The sequence below is a fragment of the Heloderma suspectum genome, chromosome 16 (assembly GCF_057233095.1).
Source record: "Heloderma suspectum isolate Gila_16-S chromosome 16, 16-S_ref, whole genome shotgun sequence".
NCBI lineage: Eukaryota > Metazoa > Chordata > Lepidosauria > Squamata > Helodermatidae > Heloderma > Heloderma suspectum.
Genome location: NC_139473.1, coordinates 20,036,853 through 20,058,945, shown reverse-complemented (window position 1 = coordinate 20,058,945; position 22,093 = coordinate 20,036,853). Strand labels below are relative to the sequence as shown.

Genomic DNA, 22,093 nt, shown 5'->3' with positions numbered 1-22,093 from the left:
GAGGATGAGATGGCTAGATAGCATCACCGATGCAATGAATATGGACTTGAGCACGCTCCAGGAGAGAGCACAGGACAGGAAGGCCTGGCGTGCTATGGTCCATGGGGTCACGAAGAGTCGGACACGACTGAACAACTGAACAACAACAACAACTCTTATTCATGTATTTTAATTGTTATTTTAACTTGAAATGGTGATGGCCTTTGGCTTTAAATAATAAAGATTTGTACTGTACTCCTATAAGCCTATGCACATTTAGTGAGGAAAAAAGTCCTACAAGCCTATGCATGTTTAGACAGAAAGAAGACCTACAACCCTATGCAGGTTTAGACAGAAAAAAGGTCCTTCAATCCCATGCATGTTTAGACAGAAAAGGTCCTACATTCCAATGCATGTTTAGTGAGAAAAAGTCCTACAACCCAATGCATAGTTAGTGAGGAAAAAGTCCTACAATCTTAGGCATGTTTAGACAGAAAGAAGTCATACAACCCTAGGCATGTTTAGTGAGAAAAAAAACTCCTATAAGCCTATGCACGTTTAGTGAGAAAAAAGTCCTACAAGCCTATGCATGTTTAGACAAAAAGTCCTACAACCCTATGCAGGTTTAGACAGAAAAAGGTCCTACGATCCTATGCATGTTTATGGAATCATAGAATAGTAGGGTCGGAAGGGGCCTACAAGGCCATCGAGTCCAACCCCCTGCTCAATGCAGGAATCGAAGTCAGAGCATCCCTTCCATCCACAGTGATTGCTGGACCATAAATGCTTATCTATTAATATTAATGTTATTAATATCCATTATATTAATATTAATTCATATTAATATTAATAGCACCATTCACATACATGCTGCGAATATTTCGGTGACACGCACATAGGCCGAGTTATTTTGCTAATCCAAGGGGTTGTGCCAAAGGGTGCATAGGAAAGGTGGGGTTTGGGGGTGCGGGAGGAGGGGGGATTTGACAGAAGAGAGGTAGCCCCCGAGAGGCCTTATGGGAGGCAGTTCGAGGCATTTTTCTTGGGATGTAAAAAGAGCTGCTGTGCATGTACAGAACTTCTTTTCCATCGCCACTAAAATTCCGAGTAATAATGACCGCATGCAAGAAATCTAGGGCTACGGAGATGGCTTCTCCAGCACCTTTCATTTTAGAAACTGAGCGCCGGCAGTTTTCCTCACGGGTGGGGCGGAGTATAGCATTTCAAGACACAAGCATTTGGCGCACTTCGCTAGGTCGTTCTTTGCGGCTTAGCCGCTCATTCAGACAAGGAAGGGCTTCCCCCAGCAAATCTCTTCCGAGCCTGAACGAGCTTGAGAACGGCGCTTGTAGCCGGGGAGGCTTCCGTGCCGTTTTACAAGCTCGGGAACTATGCATGTCTACTCAGGAGGAGTCCCATTGACCTCACTGGGGCTTGCTCCCAGGTAAGTGTGCAGCGAGAGAGAGAGAGAATTGTACTGGAACAGCACCCATTTGCGTGTTTTATTCCAAGGGTGGTCTGCAAGCCACTGGGAGAGTTTCTTAGTGGCTATAAAGCGGGATATAAAGCTTTATACGCCATAATTTATTCCTTTTAGCAATGGCTTGTTCTGCAGGCGGGACCAGGCTCTTCCCGCCTCCCACCCCCGTTTATTTTTAGTTCTCCCCCAGACGGCGAACAGCTGTGTGCGCTTCCTTCCCGTGCCATGCTTTTTTAAGCTATATGCTTAGGTTATATTTCAAGTTACATTTTCATGTTACGTGCTGCACATTTCAAGGCACCGCTCCGTCTGCGTCGTTAGATGCAATACAGAACTCGCAGGGTCGCTCTCCCTGAGAAGGGGATGAAGGGGCCCCCCCCACCCCCACCCCCACCCCCACCCCCACCCCCACCCCCACCCCTGCGGGGCGCCCCCCCCGCGCGTCCGGACAGGCGAAGCCCTGCAACTCCCGGCGTTCCCCGCCAGCCGCGCCGGGCGAGGGACGCCGGGAACTGCCGCGCTTCCTCGCCGTCCGCGCGGGCGGGGCGGGGCGGGGCGGGGCGGGGCGGGGCGGCGAGCGAGGCGCGCGGGGGACGCCGCCGGGCCCTGCGCATGCGCAGCGCGCGCGAGGGCCTGCCCGGACTCAAAGGGGCGCCGCGGCGGCCGCGGGAGGCGCGCAGCAGAGGTAGGCGCCGGGCCGCGCCGCGCCGCGCCGAGGACGCGGGCCGGGCGTCCGGAGCGGGCCGCCGCCTCCCTGCGGCGCGGTCTGAGGAGATCCCCAGCCAGCGCCCCCCAGCTGGGCCCCCTCGCGGTCTTGGACCACCGCTCCCATCGTCCCCAGCCAGCGCCCCCTCGCGGGCTTGCACCACCGCTCCCATCGTCCCCAGCCAGCGCCCCCTCGCGGGCTTGCACCACCGCTCCCATCGTCCCCAGCCAGCGCCCCCAGCTGGGCCCCCTCACGGGCTTGGACCACCGCTCCCATCGTCCCCAGCCAGCGCCCCCCCAAGCTGGGCCCCCTCGCGGGCTTGGACCACCGCTCCCATCGTCCCCAGCCAGCGCCCCCTCGCGGGCTTGGACCACCGCTCCCATCGTCCCCAGCCAGCGCCCCCCAGCTGGGCCCCCTCGCGGGCTTGGACCACCGCTCCCATCGTCCCCAGCCAGCGCCCCCTCGCGGGCTTGCACCACCGCTCCCATCGTCCCCAGCCAGCGCCCCCTCGCGGGCTTGCACCACCGCTCCCATCGTCCCCAGCCAGCGCCCCCAGCTGGGCCCCCTCACGGGCTTGGACCACCGCTCCCATCGTCCCCAGCCAGCGCCCCCCCAAGCTGGGCCCCCTCGCGGGCTTGGACCACCGCTCCCATCGTCCCCAGCCAGCGCCCCCAGCTGGGCCCCCTCACGGGCTTGGACCACCGCTCCCATCGTCCCCAGCCAGCGCCCCCCAGCTGGGCCCCCTCGCGGGCTTGGACCACCGCTCCCATCGTCCCCAGCCAGCACCCCCAGCTGGGCCCCCTCACGGGCTTGGACCACCGCTCCCATCGTCCCCAGCCAGCGCCCCCCCAAGCTGGGCCCCCTCGCGGGCTTGGACCACCGCTCCCATCGTCCCCAGCCAGCGCCCCCTCGCGGGCTTGGACCACCGCTCCCATCGTCCCCAGCCAGCGCCCCCCCAAGCTGGGCCCCCTCGCGGGCTTGGACCACCGCTCCCATCGTCCCCAGCCAGCGCCCCCAGCTGGGCCCCCTCACGGGCTTGGACCACCGCTCCCATCGTCCCCAGCCAGCGCCCCCCCAAGCTGGGCCCCCTCGCGGGCTTGGACCACCGCTCCCATCGTCCCCAGCCAGCGCCCCCCCAAGCTGGGCCCCCTCGCGGGCTTGGACCACCGCTCCCATCGTCCCCAGCCAACGCCCCCCCGCTGGACCCCTCGCGGGCTTGGACCACCGCTCCCATCGTCCCCAGCCAGCGCCCCCCCCAAGCTGGGCCCCCTCGCGGGCTTGGACCACCGCTCCCATCGTCCCCAGCCAGCGCCCCCCCCAAGCTGGGCCCCCTCGCAGGCTTGGACCACCGCTCCCATCGTCCCCAGCCAGCGCCCCCCAAGCTGGGCCCCCTCGCGGGCTTGGACCACCGCTCCCTTCGTCCCCAGCCAGCGCCCCCCCCCCCAGCTGGGCCCCCTCGTGGGCTTGGACCACCGCTCCCATCGTCCCCAGCCAGCGCCCCCCCAGCTGGGCCCCCTCGTGGGCTTGGACCACCGCTCCCATCGTCCCCAGCCAGGGCCCTCTTGCAGGCTTGGACTACAGCACCCATAATCCCCCAGACAGCATATTGTGGATTATTGTTGTATTATATTATGGATTATAATCCAGCCAGGATTGTGGGAGTTGTAGTCCAACAGAGCGAGAGGGCATCAGGTTTGGGAATGCTGAGCTAGAGACTGGGTTGCACGGGGCAAGGCGGGGGGAGCTGTGTGTGTGTGAGCCGAGCGGGGCAGTAGATGGGTAAACCCACAGGTATTTCTGGGTTGGTTATTATCATCATCGTTATCATCTTATAATGTAAGAAGTAATACTATTATTTATTATTATTGAGGATTATTTTATTCATTTTTATTATGTGCTCATACTTCCTGTTAGCTGAAGCTCTCTGAGCGGCTCACAGAGCCAAACTTCAGACTGTAGAGTACAGTTAGTGACGCCTAATATAAACATAGTATATAGTAATCAGAGTAAAATATAACCCAGTAAAACGTGATATAAAAACTTTGTGTTTAAAGCAGCGCCATAAAACCAAAGTTTAAAAAAGCAGCGTAGAAGCCAGCAGCAGTGCAAAGATCTTAACGTGCACTATATTTTTCAAACTGAAAGGCTAAAAATGCTGTTTCCAAGTGGGCGAGGCTGTTGGTGGTGGGGTTCAAAGGAAGAGTGAGTGAATGGGCCATGCCGAATTTCCGTTGTTATTATGATCATCCATTTGCTTATTACTTTTTTAAAATCCTGCTCATGCCCCAAGGAGCTCAGGTTGGTGCTGGTGTGTTCTTGGTACACCACTGTGGTGTTTTTCAGAAAGCCTGTATAGAAATACCTTAAGGGCTCAATCCCATGTATATTTAGTTCGAAACAAGCCCTACAATTCCCAGCATTCCCCAGCCAGCCATGCTGGGAGTTTTAGGACTTTTTCCTGTCTGAACATGCATAGGATTGCACTCTAAATAAGTGAATAAAAATACATTTGGCTCTTCTCCCCACTCAATATTTTCTGCACACAACAACCCTGCAAGGGAGGTTAAGCTGAGACCTAACGGCTCGACCAAGGTGCTTCATGAGTGAACAGATGGGTATGAACCTCACTGTCCCCAGTCTTAGACCGACGCTATCAACAACGTGCCAGTTCTCAAATACTGCCCCTGCTTTCCTCCTGATTCTGATGGAATAATATCCCCTACACGCCATGTTTCCCTCCACGGTAGTTGTTTTGGGCTGTCACCTCCACTTTCTTGTGGTTGATGCAACGGACTAATACTGCTCTCCCTCTGGACCTGAGCTCTTCCCCCATTTGCTCTCGCCTCTCTTGCACAGCGTCGAATTGAGCTCGGAAAGCTGCATGCATTGTCTTCTCAAGGCACGTCTCCTTCAGAGAGCCAGGGCCCTCGGCAGAAGTGAGAAATCGATCGCTCAAGCTCGCCCCATCCTCCTCTGCTCCCCAAAGGCTGGTGCCTTCCACGGGCGCCCGTGGCTGTGGGAAAACGCTCCCCTGCCTTTGGCTGGCCAGCAACGCTGGCCGTGGGCCAGTGGCTTTGCTTTTCCAGCACCTTTGCGCATCTCGCTTCTCAAGCCCCTGTGCCCAGCCTCCGGGATGGCGGAGCAGCGGTATTGCGTGGACTATGCCAAGCGCGGCACAGCCGGCTGCAAGAAGTGCAAAGAGAAGATCCTCAAGGGGATGGTACGTATCGGCAAGGTCGTGCCCAACCCGTTCACGGAGTCCGGCGGGGACATGAAGGAATGGTACCACATCAAGTGCATGTTCGAGAAGCTGGAGAGGGCGCGGGCCACGACAAAGAAGATTGAGGACATCACTGACCTGGAGGGCTGGGAGGAGCTGCAAGATGCTGAGAAGGAGCTGATAAACCAGCACATCTTGGGTGAGCTATGCGGCGGGGTGGGCAATCACGGCATTTAGGTGGGGTTGGATCTGGGATCTGTTTTCTTTGCACATAAGGGTACCTCCACCCGACTTTTAGAAAGCCCCCCCCCCTTCCCACGACATCTCACCGCATTCAGCAGGGTCCCCCAACTCTCCATGTAGGATTTTCAGGGGGCGTGGATTGCCTGCCGTGGGGAGGAGGGGACTGGGAAGTCAGCTTCTGCCATCCCAGCTGCACAGGGCTAAAATTGGATCGAACTGCAGTTAGAGGCCTGGTTGACTATCCTGCCCAAAGCACTGTTTGCAGGTTGAAGTACTGGCCTGCTGTGCACGGCTGTTGTGAAGTCGCAAAGTGCTCTGAACACTTGCAGCATCCTATGGGTTTTCAATCCTGAGTTGGAAGGATCACTCAGAGCTCACCAAGTGGGGCATGGTGGCAAAGGACAAAAATAATAAAGCGGGAAGTCTAAGGGTGCAATCCTGTGGCTGCTAGGCAGCCATGGGATTTTTTGGCTTTTGGGGACCGACGTTGGAGACTGGTTCCCAGAAAACCGCCTCCCTGCCCCCTCCCCCACCACCTTATAGGCGGTGCAGTTTGTCTCCCGCTCCATGCTCGGAAGAGCAGTGTGAAATAGGGGGAAAGGGGGTGTTCCTGGGGGCAGGGTTGGAGGAAGCACCGTTATGACGCTTCTCATGCACCATCTGGCCGCCTCCCCCCCCCCAGCTCTGAGCCACTCCAGTTAGGCGATACTGATCGTCTAGCCACAAATGCAGGGTGGCCAGAGTGCGGAGGAGAAGATTCCCCTGCACCCTCCACTTGCCCTGCATTGGATAGTTGGTTGCCTCTGAGTTCAGAGGTGGCCTGCTATCCCCAAAGGGTTGCCCCCTAAGGAATGTGAGAGAAGAGGGAGCATCTGAGAGGGATTGCTCATTCCTGATCCTCCATCCAAGCCCTAGCTTGGATCATCAGGGGTGAGATGTCTGAATGCAGCAAATATCTCTTGTTAAGCCTGCTTTTCCTTTTTTTCAAAGGTATTCGAAATATGTCAGCTTAAACACTAATGCATCATCCCAGATTCTACATTTGCAAAATTCCACTGATATTAACCATCTTTGCTTCCGTTCTTTTGCCGATAGAATGCCCGATCAGCTCTCTTTGCACCCACTGGCTTCCCTGTCCCTCCTGATTTTTATTTTATTTTGTAAGATTTTTTTAATTAAAAAAAAATTAACTGGGAGACTAGCATGCTGCAGAACAAAGTCCTGCCCTCCACTCCCATCTTTACTTGGGTTCAGCAGAGTGGTTTTGTGTTTTGGAGCCCAGACCTTTGCCTTGTACTGAGCTCGTCTCACCAGTTTGCCTTCTGGAAAATGAGTCCTTTGTGACTGGCCATGCTCACCGTGGCCGCCATTTTGTGAATGGGCAAACCGCCCCCATGGCAACAACCATTTTGTGAGAGCACTCGTAACACTCCATCAAAATCCCAAATGTGCCCCCTACCTAAAAATGCTGAAGCTTTTAAGTCCTGACCATGTGATTCTTCTTCCTAGACACTACTTCCAAAGGTGCGAGCACGCCAAAGAAAAAGGCTGTTGTCCAGGCAAAGCTTTCTCCCAGTGGGCAAATAACTTCTCCCAAGAAGATTCCCGGAGCTGCTTCTGATCCGTCACCAAAGAAATTTTCAGGTTTTACAGGTGCGTGAGCAACAGAAGGCCTTTTGCTTGTGATGCGTTGGCGGCATTTCAGCTCAGAAGTAGTAATGGGTGGGGGGACCCATCTTAAGCAAGCTGTGGGCGGGATGTGAAGGCAACACGCCTCCTGCTCTGTTTCATTTCTTTATTACATTTTGATGTTGCCTAATAGCCAAAGCTCTCTGGGCGGTTCACAAAGATAAAAAACCTTAGAAATACAGTACCATGCATAATATAAAAAAGGTTCAGCTACAGACATATAAACGGAGCAGACACATGTACATGCACGCTTCCAAACAATATCCCATGACCTGATTAAAAACCTATCATATGCTACCAAATGTCTGGGAGGAGAGGAATTACATCCCAGCACCTTGTATTCAGCGATAGACTGTCTCTGTACATGGAGGATCCATTTAAATACTGTAGATGATAACCTTTGCTAGATCGCCTCCATCAATCTGTCTGTCTAATCCCCCTTTTTAAACGCTATCAAAGCCAGCATCTGTTACTACAGCCTTCCCAAACCTTGTGCTCTCCAGAAGTTTCGGACTTCAGCTCCCATCAGCCTCAGACAGCACGGCCAACAGTCAGGAATGCTGGTAATTATAGTCTAAAACATCTGGAGGGCACCAGGTTGAGGAAGGCTGCATTACTGTGTCCTATGGCAGCAAATCACATTCTGTCTCTCTCTTGAACCCAGGATAGGAACATCGGAAGCTGCCTTATCCTGAGTCTGACCCTTGGTCCATCTAGCCCAGTATTGTCAACACTGACTGGCGGCAGCAGCTCTCCAGGGGTTCAAGCAGGAGTTTTTCCAGCCCTACCTGGAGATGCTGGGGATTGAACCTGGCATGCAAAACATATGTGCTCTACCACTGAGCTACGGCCCTTCCCATATGGTCCTTCCTATTGATCTGTCTGCTTTCTTTGTGAGCTATATTTTTAAGGGATGTGGAGGGGCGGTGGAAATCCTTAGAAAGCCCCATATATTCTTCTTGACATGTACAGTAAAATAACCTTGGGCAGGAGGGCTGGGGAAGACGGGGGTGGGGGGGCTTTACCTTCCCAGTCTGGGGCCCTCCAGATGGGGAGTTGTAGTACAAAACATCTGGAGGGCACCAGGTTGGGCTGGAAGCACAAATAAAAGCGTGGGGTGGAGGAAAAAAGCCACGGATTATGCTATAGTCAGTGGCATCTTCCACCGACAGTGTCTTGTCTGTACAGCAAAGCCGGGCAGTTCAGAAGACACGGCCCCCAGCTATTCCCACAAGCCGAGCTTGTCCGCCGAGAAGAGCAACCCGAAGCACAAGGACTGTTTGCTGCGGGAATTCAGGAAGCTCTGTGCTATGGTGGCCGACAAGCCCAGTTACAACGTCAAAACCCAGATTATCCAGGACTTTCTGCAGAAGGGAAGCAGTGGAGGTGCAATCTCTTTTCTCTCCCTCTTTTTAAAATTATTATATTGTGCCTATTGCCCTGGGAGCTTAGCCCAATCTTCCCCAACCAGATCAAACACATCTGCTACCCTCCAGAAATGCTAGACTACATTTCCCATCATCCCCAGCCATCATGGCCATTGTAGCCCAACACATCTGGAAGGCACCAGGTTGGGGAAGACTCTCAGGATGGCCTATATGCCTAAGCACAATCATATGCCTGCTGGGAGTTGTACGGCTTTTTCCTGTCTAGACATGCATAGGGTTGTAGGACTTTTTTCTGTCTAAACATACATAGAGGTGTAGGGCTTTTTTCTGTCTGAACATGCATAGAGGTGTAGGACTTTTTTCTGCCTAGACATGCATAGGGTTGTAGGACCTTTTTTTCTGTCTAGACATGCATATGATTGCACCCTTCATAACAAAAATAACAATTTGGAGGCATTTGTTTCAAAGCAGAGGGCAATCTTAAAAGAGCAAATGATATCAATGTATTACCAGATGGAGGCAGGTCGAACACAGTTCATTCCTCTTCCTTCTAACTTAACTTGTTGTACAGCATCTGGTGTTTTGGGGCTCATTGACACAAGCTTTCAGAATAAAATATGCTTCTGAATACTCAGCTTTATCTTCTAAACCCGGGGTGGGCAGAAGGGACATCTGGATCTACTGGGTGATCTCTGGGTGATTTCTGGTAGACTAGGAAGGATTTCTGACTCCCAGTCGTAGCAGCAGTAAAAACACTTCTGCCCTAAATTATACTGCTGAAAGGAAGAAATCTGGGCTAACCATGGATTTTTCCATGGAGGAACTATGAGCCCCATTCAGTTCTAGTACTGAAAACACATTCCTGGGCACAGAATTCTTTGATTCTAAGCGTACGTCTTTTGCACAAAACTCCAGTTGGTGCTTCTCAGGTTCCAGTACAAAACAATATAAGTAGGTCCTGCGGTTGCTGAAGTCTGCCCACGCCTAAAGGCCCCCAGGCAGAGGTCTCTGGGCAGGTGGCGGCGGTTCGAGCCTGCGTTCGCCTGGCATCGTTCTTACAGGCGAGCACAGTCTGGGATTGGCAGCCTGCAGAGGAAAAGCTAGCCCCGCTCCACTCACACATGACGCACGTCTCTGCCTGTTCCAGATGGCTTTTGTGGGGACCTCTACTTGACCGTGAAGCTGCTCTTGCCAGGAGTCATTAAGAGTGTCTATAACTTGAATGACAAGCAGATTGTCAAGCTCTTTAGTAGGATATTCAACTGCAGCCAGGAAGACATGGTCCGGGACCTGGAACAGGTTAGTAAACAGATGTGGGATCGCTGGCTAATTGCATGAGGGCACAGTCCTATGTATGTTTAGACAGGGAAGAGGTCCTGCAACTCCCAGCATGCTGGATTTTTTTCTGTCTAATCATGCATAGGGTTGCACTTTTAATATAGTTACATGCTGCTACGTACTTGTTTATACCAGGGGTGGGCAACACCCAGACCGCATGTAAACCACTATCCCCCCAAGGGGGTTGCGGCCCCCGCTAGGTTCCCTCCTGCCAGATTCCCATCAATTCTGTTGTGAAGGGGACACAGAGAGAGTGGGCGCCTTATTTTCCAGCCCCAGCAGAATCGCTGGGAATCCAGCCACGTGGCCACTTCCGACAGCGGAGGAGGGGTATGGCCCACAGCGGGTTTGGAGGGAGCACTGCAGCCCCCACCCACCCACCCACCAAGGTTGGCCTCCCCTGATTTATACAAGCAACCTATCCTGTATGCTTGAAGTAGCTTACGGCACGTTTTAAAAGTACAGATATCCCTTCTCTTAGCCCTTGGCACACACTCTGGGAAGTTTCCTTTGCTTGCTTACTGCCTCTAACCTCTGCACCTCCACCTTGTCCTCCATGAAATGCTCAGTCCGTTTCACAAGCAATAAAAAAGGTCCCCTCACCTTACTGCAGATAAACAACTGCCATTAAGACAGCCTCGCTGCCATGTCTGTTCGCTTGTGTCTTGATGGCCTTTTTTGAAGCGGGACCCAGTTTCAAACTCACCTCGTCTCTCTCCTATGTATGACAAAACTAGCAAATGGCCCCAGCTTTGAAGGGTTGGGAGTAGCCCTTACATTGATACAGCAAAGGCTGCAAGCAAATCTACACATCTGTCAGAGTTGGACACATTGTGCCTGCCCTCTCTGAGTGAAGCCATGCCCTCTGGCACCCCTAGGCACAGCTCCCACCAGGTGTACTCTTGTAGCCCTTTAAGGGAGGACTCTCTCTACGCCATTCCTCTGAGCAGGGGTTGCCCCACAGTGGCAAGGAGGAGGCAGGCGGAGACCTCTCCCTTGGCCTACTAATCTCCCCTGGTTTCAAGCTGTATGGGCTGCAAAGCTATGTGCCGGATAGGAAGGACTACCACCTAGTGACTAAAGATGTTAGTGCAGGCTTCCAGTACAGGGACACAGTTAGACAGATTAAAATTAATTAATGCATCTTAAAAACAAAATAACCCCAAGGTGCACACCCATGCATGCCAAGGTTCAGGTGTTTAGGCTTAACAGTCTTGGTGCTATGGCAGTGACAGATAGACAGATACATGACCTCTTTTATTACAGTTGTTTATTCGGTCAGTCGCTTCCGACTCTTCGTGACTTCATGGACCAGCCCACGCCAGAGCTTCCTGTCGGCCGTTGCCACCCTCAGCTCCCCCAAGGTCAAGTCTGTCACCTCCAGAATATCATCCATCCATCTTGCCCTTGGTCGGCCCCTCTTCCTTTTGCCTTCCACTTTCCCTAGCATCAGCATCTTCTCCAGGGTATCCTGTCTTCTCATGATGTGGCCAGAGTAGTTCAGTTTTTCCTTTAATATCATTCCCTCCAGTGAGCAGTCTGGCTTGATTTCCTGGAGGATGGACTGGTTTGATCTTCTTGCAGTCCAAGGCACTCTCAGAATTTTCCTCCAGCACCACAGTTCAAAAGCATCTATCTTCCTTCGCTCAGCCTTCCTTATGGTCCAGCTCTCGCAGCCATAAGTTGCTATGGGGAATACCATTGCTTTCACTATGTGGACCTTTGTTGTCAGTGTGATGTCTCTGCTCTTTACTATTTTATCAAAATTTGTCATTGCTGTCCTCCTAAGAAGTAAACGTCTTCTGATTTCCTGGCTGCAGTCAGCGTCTGCAGTAATCTTTGCGCCTAGAAAGACAAAGTCTGTCACTGCCTCCACATTTTCTCCCTCTATTTGCCAGTTATCAATCACGCTGGTTGCCATAATCTTGGTTTTGTTGAGGTTGAACTGCAACCCAGCTTTTGCACTTTCTTCTTTCACCTTCGTCATGAGGTTCCTCAGCTCCTCCTCGCTTTCAGCCATCAAAGTGGTATCATCTGCATATCGGAGATTGTTAATGTTTCTTCCAGCGATTTTAACTCCAGCCTTGGCTTCATCAAGCCCAGCGCGTCGCATGATGTGTTCTGCGTACAGGTTGAATAGGTAGGGTGAGAGTATACAACCCTGCCGTACTCCTTTCCCAATCTTAAACCAGTCCGTTGATCCATGGTCTGTTCTTACTGTTGCTACTTGGTCGTTATACAGATGCCTCAGGAGGCAGACAAGATGACTTGGTATCCCCATACCACCAAGAACTTGCCACAATTTGCCACACAGTCAAAGGCTTTAGAATAGTCAATAAAACAGAAATAGATGTTTTTCTGAAACTCCCTGGCTTTCTCCATTATCCAGCGGATATTGGCAATTTGGTCTCTAGTTCCTCTGCCTTTTCTAAACCCAGCTTGTACATCTGGCAATTCTCATTCCATGAATTGCTGGAGTCTACCTTGCAAGATCTTGAGCATTACCTTACTGGCATGTGAAATAAGTGCCACTGTTTGATAATTTGAACATTCTTTGGTGCTTCCCTTTTTTGGTATGGGAATAGAGATTGATTTTTTCCAATCTGTTGGCCATTCTTGTGTTTTCCAAATTTGCTGGCATACGGCATGCATCACCTTGACAGCATCATCTTGCAAGATTTTAAACAGTTCAGCTGGGATACTGTCATCTCCTGCTGCCTTGTTATTAGTAATGCTTCTTAAGGCCCATTCAACCTCACTCTTCAGGATGTCTGGCTCTTGCTCACTGACCACACCGTCAAATGTATCCCCGATGTTGTTCTCCTTCCTATACAGATCTTCCGTATATTCTTGCCACCTTTTCTTGATCTCTTCTGCTTCTGTTAGGTCCTCGCCATCTTTGTTTTTGATCATACCCATTTTTGCCTGGAATTTACCTCCGATGTTTCTAATTTTCTGGAAGAGGTCTCTTGTCCTTCCTATTCTATTATCTTCTTCTGCTTCCGCGCATTGCTTGTTTAAAAATAATTCCTTCTCTCTTCTGGCTAACCTCTGGAATTGTGCATTTAATTAGGCATATCTCCCCCTCTCACTGTTGCCTTTTGCTTTCCTTCTTTCTTGGGCTGCTTCCAGTGTCTCAGCAGACAGCCATCTTGCCTTCTTGGTTTTCTTTTTCTTTGGGACGTTTTTTGTTGCTGCCTCCTGAACAATGTTGCGAACTTCTGTCCATAGTTCTTCCGGGACCCTATCTACTAAATCTAGTCCCTTAAATCTATTCTTCACCTCCACTGCATATTCATTAGGAATATTAGTGAGCTCATATCTGACTGATCTGTGGGTCTTCCCTATTCTCTTTAGTCTGATTCTAAATTGTGCAATAAGAAGTTTGTGATCTGAACTACAATCAGCTCCAGGTCTTGTTTTTACCGACTGCATAGATGTCCGCCACCTTTGGCTACAAAGGATGTAGTCAATCTGATTTCGGTGTTGACCGTCTGGTGAAGTCCATGTATAAAGTCGTCTCTTAGGTTGTTGGAAGAGAGTGTTTGTTATGCACAGTGAGTTGTCTTGGCAAAATTCTATCAGCCTATGTCCCGCTTCATTTTGTTCTCCCAGACCATGCTTGCCTGTAATTCCAGGTGTCGTTTGACTACCCACCTTAGCATTCCAGTCTCCTGTAATGAAAATAACATCTTTTTTGGGCGTACTATCCAGGAGGTGCTGCAGATCCTCATAGAACTGATCTCCTTCTTCAGCATCGGTGGTTGGGGCGTATATTTGGATCACTGTGATGTTAAATGGCTTACCCTGAATTCGAATTGAGATCATTCTGTCATTTTTTGGATTGTATCCAAGCACTTCTTTAGTCACTTTATTATTAATTATGAAGGCTACTCCATTTCTTCTGTGGTCCTCTTATCCACAGTAGTAGATCTGGTGGTCATTTGATGTGAAATGGCCCATTCCAGTTCACTGACACCCAAAATGTCTATATTTAATCTTGACATCTCCCCAATAACCACATCCAATTTGCCGTGGCTCATAGATCTTACATTCCAGGTTCCTATGGTGTGTTGATCTTTAGAACATCGGATTCGTCGTTCGCCACCAGCACCATCGGCTGCTAGCCGTCCTTTCGGCTTTGAGCTAGCTGCGTCATCACATCTGGGGCTAGTTGAACTTATCCTCTGTTCCTCCCCAGTAGCATTTTGACCATCTTCCGACCTGGGAGTCCCATCTTCCGATGGTGAACCGACATATCTCTGGTTGTACTGATCCATTTAGTTTTCACGGCCAGAATACTGGGGTGGGTTGCTGTTTCCTTCCCCAGGGATCGTATGTAGTCTGACCTCTCTGCCATGACGTTCCCGTCTTGGGTGTCCCTTCACGGTTTAGCTCATGACGTCATTGAGGTGCTCAAGCTCCAGCCCCACGACAAGGTAACGATCTCCTTTGCTGAAGCTATAATCTTTTATTATAGATGAAGCCAAAAGGGAGGTTAATTCTTACCGGTGTCCTCCTGCAAGCATCCTAGTGTTCCTTGCATCTGTCTCCTATCGTATTTTTTTGTATTGCGCCAGGGTGACGTTTCTGAAACAGTGCGGATCTTCTTTGAGCAAAGCCGGTCCTGCCCTCCTGCAGCCAAGAGCCTCTTGACCATCCAGGAAGTAGATGAGTTCTTAACGCAGCTGTCCAAACTCTCCAAAGAGGATGACCAGCAAAGCCTGCTGCAGGAGGTTGCAAAAAGGTAGGGAGGGCGAGGCATATGGGGAACAAACGAGAGAGGGAGAGGGAGCACGTGTGGAAAGACTCCGCAAAGCCAATGCTGTCATCTTTTTGGCACCAGACAAAGACGTTATTTTCCCAAGCTTTTGAACGTTAGTCATGGCCCCATGGTTGTATGTTACTTTTGTTGTGTTCATTTTAGGCTGTGGGGGGGAGAGATTTATGTCTTGCAGATTATCACTTTTCGTAGTCTTTTTTTAGATTAGATTGTTATGATCTTGTTTGTATTACCACGCTGATCGTAGCTGATGGTTGGCTTTGTTTTTTTCTGTTGCATTAATTATGGATTTGTGTGCAAGTCAGGTCAAGGCTGCTTCTCATGGGGGGAAGTGACCTATACTTTTGTAATAGTAATAATAATAAAGTTACAGATGCCACAGATGGTCCTATTCCCTGCCATAAGAGGCCCAGATCCTGAGCTGAAAGTACATAGAGTCGATACAAGTTCTCAGCTTATTTTGCATAAGCATGCTCCATTTGCATGCCTTATTTAGAATGCTGCCAGGATACACACACACACACACACACTTGTAGATAGCAACAGCATTCACACGTCATGGTAAGCTATCAATTGTGGTTTAATAAACCACAGGCCTTTATCACTCCTCCCTTCGCATGAGCAGATAAGAAAACCAGGAAGCAACAGAGAGGCATAGCTTCCTGTTACATATGGACCAGCAACTATCATTAGCTGCTTCCAAAGAAACCATAATTCATAAGCCATCTTTAAATGGGAAAAGTGGAAGAAGAAATAGGAACCGTTACCCCATCCCCTGAACTTTTCTGTTTGTTTTTCTGAGCTTTAGCATCTTTACGGCTGGAGGAGAACCTCCAGGTCAGATCTTGCTTTATGGGTAGGTTCATACGGGAGAATTCAGCACTTTAAATTGTTCCCAGAAACACACTGGGAGGCCGTTAAGCCCATAATGCAGGTGTGATGTGATTAGATGGGTGCATCCCCATTACTAATTGAAGCACTCTATTCTGAACCAGCTGGTGTTCCTGAACAGTCTTCAAGGGCAGCCCAACCAGGGACACATTGAAGTAATCTAGCATGAAAGCCTTGCTAAGTTATCTCATGTTCTCTTCTTGGACACATCACCCATATGCCTTGCTGCATTCCTCTGTTCAGCGTGCATTGCCAGCGTGCCCGTCTTTCTAAATGCTCACCAGACTTTGCTTTCAATTCTGCTGCCTGATCTGGTGTGTGCTTCATTGGCTGGCAAAAGCATTAATATGGGTGCCATCTTCATGTTTAACAAAACCAAGTTACTTGGTCCTCATTATAAGACTTTGAAGGTGTGTGTAGGGGTGGGGGGGATTAATGCATCTTGTTGGCAATGAAAGATTATCAGGGGACTGGAAACAAAGCCCTGTGAGGAGAGACTGAAAGGACTGGGCATGTTTAGCCTGGAGAAGAGAAGACTGAGGGGAGACAGGATAGCGCTCTTCAAGGACTTGAAAGGCTGTCACAGGGAGGAAGGCCAGGATCTCTTCTCGATCATCCCAGAGTGCAGGACACGGAATCATGGGCTCAGATTCCGGCTGAACATCAGGAAAAACGTCCTGTCTGTCAGAGCAATACAACAATGGAACCCATTCCCTAGGGAGGCAGTGGGCTCTCCCACACTGGAGGCATTCAGGATGAAGCTGGACAGCCATCTGTCAAGGATGCTCTGACTTGGATTCTTGCGCTGAGCAGGGGGTGGGACTCGAGGGTCTGATAGGCCCCTTCCAACCCTACTACTACTATTCTATGACAGAAGAGGCATTGTTTCTGATTAGATTTGAGATCGCTGACAAAAATGTACAGCTGTAGTCTCCAACATAGACCCCTCCTGATTTTTGCTTTATTTCTTACAACTTTTAAAATTACTTTGTTTTTAACTGGGAAGCTGGCATGCTGCGAAGCAAAGTGCTGCCCTCCAGGGCCATCTTTATTTGGGTTGAAAAGAGAGGTTTTGTGTTTGGAGCTCTGCCCCCCACCTCTGCCTTGTACTTCAATCCTTGGGTCGGTTACTTTTCTTTTAGTCCCACCAGTTTGCCTTCTGGGAAAATCATACTATTCTATGATTCTAAAAGAGTGTTTTGTGACCAGCCGTGACCACCATGGCATGGCAGGCTCTTTAAGAGTGGGCAAGCCCCCGCTCCATGATGGCAGCCATTTTGTGAGAGTGCCCAGAAACCCTCTTGAAATTGCAAGTGTGTCCACCGACCCCAAAAGGTGGGGGGTGGATCCCTGATGTGTACAACCTCTAGGCTAGCTGTCACCATCCTGGCACCCTCCAAATGTGATAGACTACAACTCCCATTATCCCCAGCTAGCCTGGCCATTGGCGGTGCTGAAATCGGGAAGCAATGAGGTTACTGGCTGCCTGTAACTAGGTGATAAATGCATCTTTTTTCAGCATCCTAAAGCATGGGCTATCCATGAAAAGAGGAGGAGAGTGCAACAGTTATGGCCAAGCTTCAGAGGCATTACTCCTGGCTTCTTGTGCAATTCTTTTTCCCACAGTACAAACCCCGCAATTCCGTCTTTGCCAACCTGGCGCTCTCCAGAAGTGTTTGACTGCCAGGTTGGTCAAGGCTGCAATTCACCAAGCTCACCTCTCATGGTCTGTCACTTTTTTTTAATGTTGTTGCTGGGGCCCTTTTCAGTTATATTAATTCTCACAGGAAGCAGCCGCTCAGGGCCCGATCCACTGATTGAGCAGCCTCTTCTGTTTCAGGTGCACTGGCAACGACTTGAAGTGCATTGTCAGGTTGATCAAGCACGATTTGAAAATGAATGCCGGCGCGAAGCACGTGTAAGTTTGGCGGGCGGGCGGGCAGCATTTCCAGAAAGAATGCTGAACTCTGAAAACAGGCTGTGATGGAGGCATACGGAGACCACATGTGTCCCAGGCTTCTTTTATGATGGTGATGATGATTTATTACATTTCTAGACTGCCCAAGAGCCAAGCTCTGGGTGGTTTACAAAACTTTAAAACCTTAACAACACAATATAAAACATAATATTAAAACCATTTACATACAAGAGCAATTAAAACCAGCCCACAATAGACGGTAGAGATGTGTCCCATTTTCTCTCTGATCCAGAACTGATTATAAAGACTAGGGGGAGAAGGCCACAGAACAGCCACAGATGGAAAAATGCACAGAATAACTAAATATATACCTGTTTAACTGTTTTTTCGGACTCCAAGGCTCCAGTTCCACATACAGCATCTGATGAAGTCGGTTATAATCCACAAAAGCTCATGCTAATTTATTAAGACATCTGAACAACTAAACAGTCTATACATACACCACACTTATCCCAGCAGCATGGAGGCTCAGGTGTCAGCTGTGAGCCGGACAGCGCTGTATCAACTCCATCTGATACGGCGGCTGCGCCCCTTCCTTCCCGACCATCTGCTCCCATCGGTAGTACATGCCCTGGTCTCCTCTCGTTTAGACTACTGTAATGCGCTCTACGTGGGGTTACCCTTGAAGACGGTTCGGAAACTGCAGCTGGTACAGAACGCGGCGGCTTGGCTGATTAAAGGCAGCCGCCGGCGAGATCACATCACTCCAGTGCTGAAGGAGTTGCACTGGTTACCAGTTGTTTTCCGGGCCAAATTCACGGTGTTGGTTTTGACCTTTAAAACCCTATATGGTTCCGGCCCAGCCTATCTTAAGGAGCGCCTCCAGCACCACCAGACAGGCCGCTTAACAAGATCAGCCTCGGATGGCCTTCTTTCTGTCCCATCAGCCAGGACAGCTAGACTGGTGGGGACGAGGGAGAGGGCCTTTTCTGTGGTGGCCCCCGCTCTGTGGAACTCCCTCCCTAGGGAACTCCGTCATGCCCCCTCTTTAATGAGCTTCCGTCGTGCATTAAAAACGTGGTTGTTCAGGCAGGCATTTGGGGTGGGTTAGGGTATTCTAGAAAGTGTTTTTATGGTAGAATTTTATTGTTTTAAACTGTTTTATTGTATGTTGTACATCGCCCAGAGTGGCTGGGTGACCAGCCAGATGGGCGATTAATAAATTTAATAATAAATAATAATAAAATAATAATAAATAAATATTCTTAGAGGCACTAAGAATGGTTCCACATGGACCAGCAGTCTGTTTGGAGTCCACTTGGAGTCACATCTACAGTGTATCAGCTCCCTCTCTGTGGAACTCCCTGCCTCTTGATGTCAGGCAGGCATCAACATCTTTGTAGTTTGGGCACCTGCTGAAGACCTTTTTATTTAAACAACCATTCCCTGACTTAGCAACCATGGGTTTATCGGAACATTCTGATTTTAAAGGCTTTATTTCTGTATGTTGATTCTTCACCACCACCACCACTGGGGAATTTTATTGGCTACAGCGCATTATGTAATCCTGTAAGAAAGTAAATAAATAAATAAAAATACTGCAGCACTGTAGATGGGCAGTAGATTCAGGGCTTTCTTTGCACAGTGCATTGTTTGTTTCTGGAACACCCTGCAACAGGATGTGGTGAAGGTGAATAGCCAACATGTTTTTAAAGGAAGTTAGATCGACCCATTAGGGGAGCGGTCTGTCAATGGCATGGTGGTTCCATGGCAGTCTTTCACCAACCTGGATGCCTGCGAGCTGAGTTGGACGGCAACTTCGTCCCTTGAGGCCCAGGTGGCCTCCATGGCTTGGAGAGCCTCTTACCAGCTTCAGCTGCTATGCCAACTGTGGCCGTTCCTGGACAGTGCAGGCATCGGATTAGGGTAATGCGCTTTATGTGGGACTACCTTTGGGCTTGGTCTGGAAGCTGTGGCTGGTGCAGACTGCAGGGGCAAAGCTGCCAACTAGGGCCTCCTTCCAACAGCAAGTGGCACCCTTGCTGAAAGCACTGTGCTGGTGCCGGTCAGCCCCTGCACCAAATTTAAGGCGTTGCTAACGTATAACGCCCTCAGCAACTTGGGACCAGGTTACCGTGAGGAGCGCCTCCCCCTTATGTCCCTGCCTGATCTCTGCAGTCATCAGAGGGGGCCCTTCCGAGGGCGCCACATGCCCCGGAGGCTCGGCTCAGGCTTGCAGTGGAGCATTTAGTGCTGTGGCGACCACCCTCTGGGACCCTCTCCCAATTAGACAGACCCCCATGGTTCTGACGTTCAGACGTCCTCTTAACACGTGTCTCCTTACACCCGCTTTCCCTGAAGTGAGACCCAGCCAGCCGTGGTTCATAGCACACAGCAGGTCATGCAGTTTTATTGCCAATGAACTGTTGTGTCATTTTTGTTGCAACATTTATTATTGTTTTGATGCCACTCTATCTTGTGGTTCCCTCTTTGATACCTCTCTGCAAAGCAGTTTATAAATTTGAATAATAAAATAATGGCCGCAGGGTCACTCTTCGATACCTGTCTGCAAAGCAATTTATAAATTTGAATAATAAAACAAAGTGAATAAACTCCCACCAATGCAGTCCCACACAGCTGGAGAGCACCGGGCTGGGGAAAGGCAGTGAAATGGAAGCTCCTCTGTTCAGCAACAGTATATTTCCTTCATGCCATGTTTGCAGGCTTTCCAGAGACATCTCTGTGGCCAGCTTGGGATACAGGATGTTGGCACTCTTATTAAGAGACTGTTAATTAATTAAAACATTGTGGGGTTTTGTTAAAGGATCCTCTTGCGCCCTTTTCTAAAAGCAGGCAGAACAGGCTTCTGTGATCCTCCTTGAAGAGAGCTCTGGAAGAAAGACGCCACCACCGAAAAGGGCCTGTGGTGTGTCTTAAGACCAGTTTTCCCCAACCAGAGTCTCATGACGATGGACTCCAGCTCCCATCAGCCCCAGCCAGCATGGCCATTGGTCAGGGATGATAGGGATTGCAGCCCAAAGCCCATGGAGGGGCCCAGGTTAGGAAAGGCTGGACTAGACAAGTGGGTGGAGGCAATGATATATTTTACTCGAGCATTTCTTTTTGTCCCTGTCCAGGCTCGATGCTTTGGACCCAAACGCTTACGAGGCGTTCAAGGCGTCACGCAGCCTCCACGACGTGGTGGAGAGGGTGCTGAGGAACCAGCAGGAGTCCGAGAAGGTGCCAGGCCTGAAGAGAGCTCTCAGCGTACAGGCCTCGCTGATGACTCCCGTTCAGCCCATGCTGGTAAAGACCTACCACACTGAAGGCTTCATGGGCAGCAGGGCCTTCTCGGTTGGAGCACCTCAACTCTGGAAGCTCCCCTTGTAGGCTCTGCTGGTTCCCTCTGCCAGCCTTTTGTCTCTTAGTGAAGACTGTTCTTTTCCCCCATGCTTTTCATCTCATATGAGTTGTCGTCTCCACCTTCCTGCCCCCCAGATCTATCTTCGGTATTAGGGATATGGGAGGAATCCGCAACAGATTCCAGTGGGTTCGGATTTCTAGGAATTCTGCCACAGGACCAGCTTTTTCCAAGTTGTGCGGATTCTGCAGACTTGCGGGCTGTTTTTGTGTGTGTGTGTGTTTCACTTTTGGGGAGGATTTGCACAAGTACACATTTGAAATTCTCATACGAAAGCTCCGATTCCGTCAACGAACAGACGATGGGACAAAAGGCGCCTGACAATCGGCAAAACTCAGACAGTGGATTTGACAATCCACGCATCCCTATTTGGTATTGATGGGGCAGGCTCACAGTTAATTTATTGCTTAAGACAGCTTTCCCCAAGCTGGCACCCTCCAGATGTGTTGGACTACAAGCCCCATCAGCCCATGGCCATGCTGGGTGGGGACAATGTGAGTTGTAGTCTAACACATCACTGCCGCTCAGGGTAGACTGTACTGTCCTAGATGGACTGTGGGAGGTGGTTCCATGGACCTAACTTCGTTGAGCAGTTGGCAACTTAAAAGTTTTGAAGTGGGGTTTTTTCCCCTCTTTTGTTTGCTTGTTTGTCCCATGAGGCTGAAGCCTGCAAGTCGATCGAGTATGCCATGAAGAAGTGTCCCAACGGGATGTACTCGGAGATCAAGTATGACGGAGAGCGTGTTCAGGTGCACAAGAAAGGAGAGCACTTCAGCTACTTCAGCCGCAGCTTGAAACCTGTCCTTCCTCACAAGGCGAGCTGGACCTCTCAATCCCTTGCCATGAAAGTATACACTCAGACTCCAGGTTAAGACCTTCCTCTTCTAGAGGCATTTAGGGTGCATTCCTATGCACGTTTAGGCAGAAAAATGTCCCACAGTCCTGTGCATTTTTAGGCAGAAGAAAGTCCCGCAATCCTGTGCACATTTAGGCAGAAGAAAGTCCCGCAATCCTGTGCACATTTAGGCAGAAGAAAG

General features: G+C 50.3%; 1 protein-coding gene across 5 annotated transcripts in view; it reads left to right on the top strand.

Moving 5' to 3' along the window:
- Positions 1 to 2,071: 2,071 nt before the first annotated feature.
- LIG3 (DNA ligase 3) overlaps positions 2,072 to 22,093 on the top strand; it is a 40,237-nt gene continuing 20,215 nt past the window's right edge. For 3 of the 5 annotated variants that reach the window (XR_014786147.1, XM_084822858.1, XM_084822856.1), the window contains exons 1-9: positions 2,072 to 2,144; positions 5,022 to 5,584; positions 7,138 to 7,281; positions 8,506 to 8,703; positions 9,853 to 10,004; positions 14,624 to 14,790; positions 17,558 to 17,635; positions 20,773 to 20,941; positions 21,716 to 21,871. Coding sequence is in view for 4 of the 5 variants with exons in the window: in XM_084822858.1 (XP_084678984.1) it covers positions 5,047 to 5,584; positions 7,138 to 7,281; positions 8,506 to 8,703; positions 9,853 to 10,004; positions 14,624 to 14,790; positions 17,558 to 17,635; positions 20,773 to 20,941; positions 21,716 to 21,871 (1,602 nt within the window). In the remaining variant the exon portion in view is untranslated. Of the gene's footprint in view, positions 2,145 to 4,723; positions 5,585 to 7,137; positions 7,282 to 8,505; positions 8,704 to 9,852; positions 10,005 to 14,623; positions 14,791 to 17,557; positions 17,636 to 20,772; positions 20,942 to 21,715; positions 21,872 to 22,093 lie in introns of all 5 variants that reach the window. The other 2 variants (XM_084822860.1, XM_084822857.1) reach the window with 1 other exon arrangement.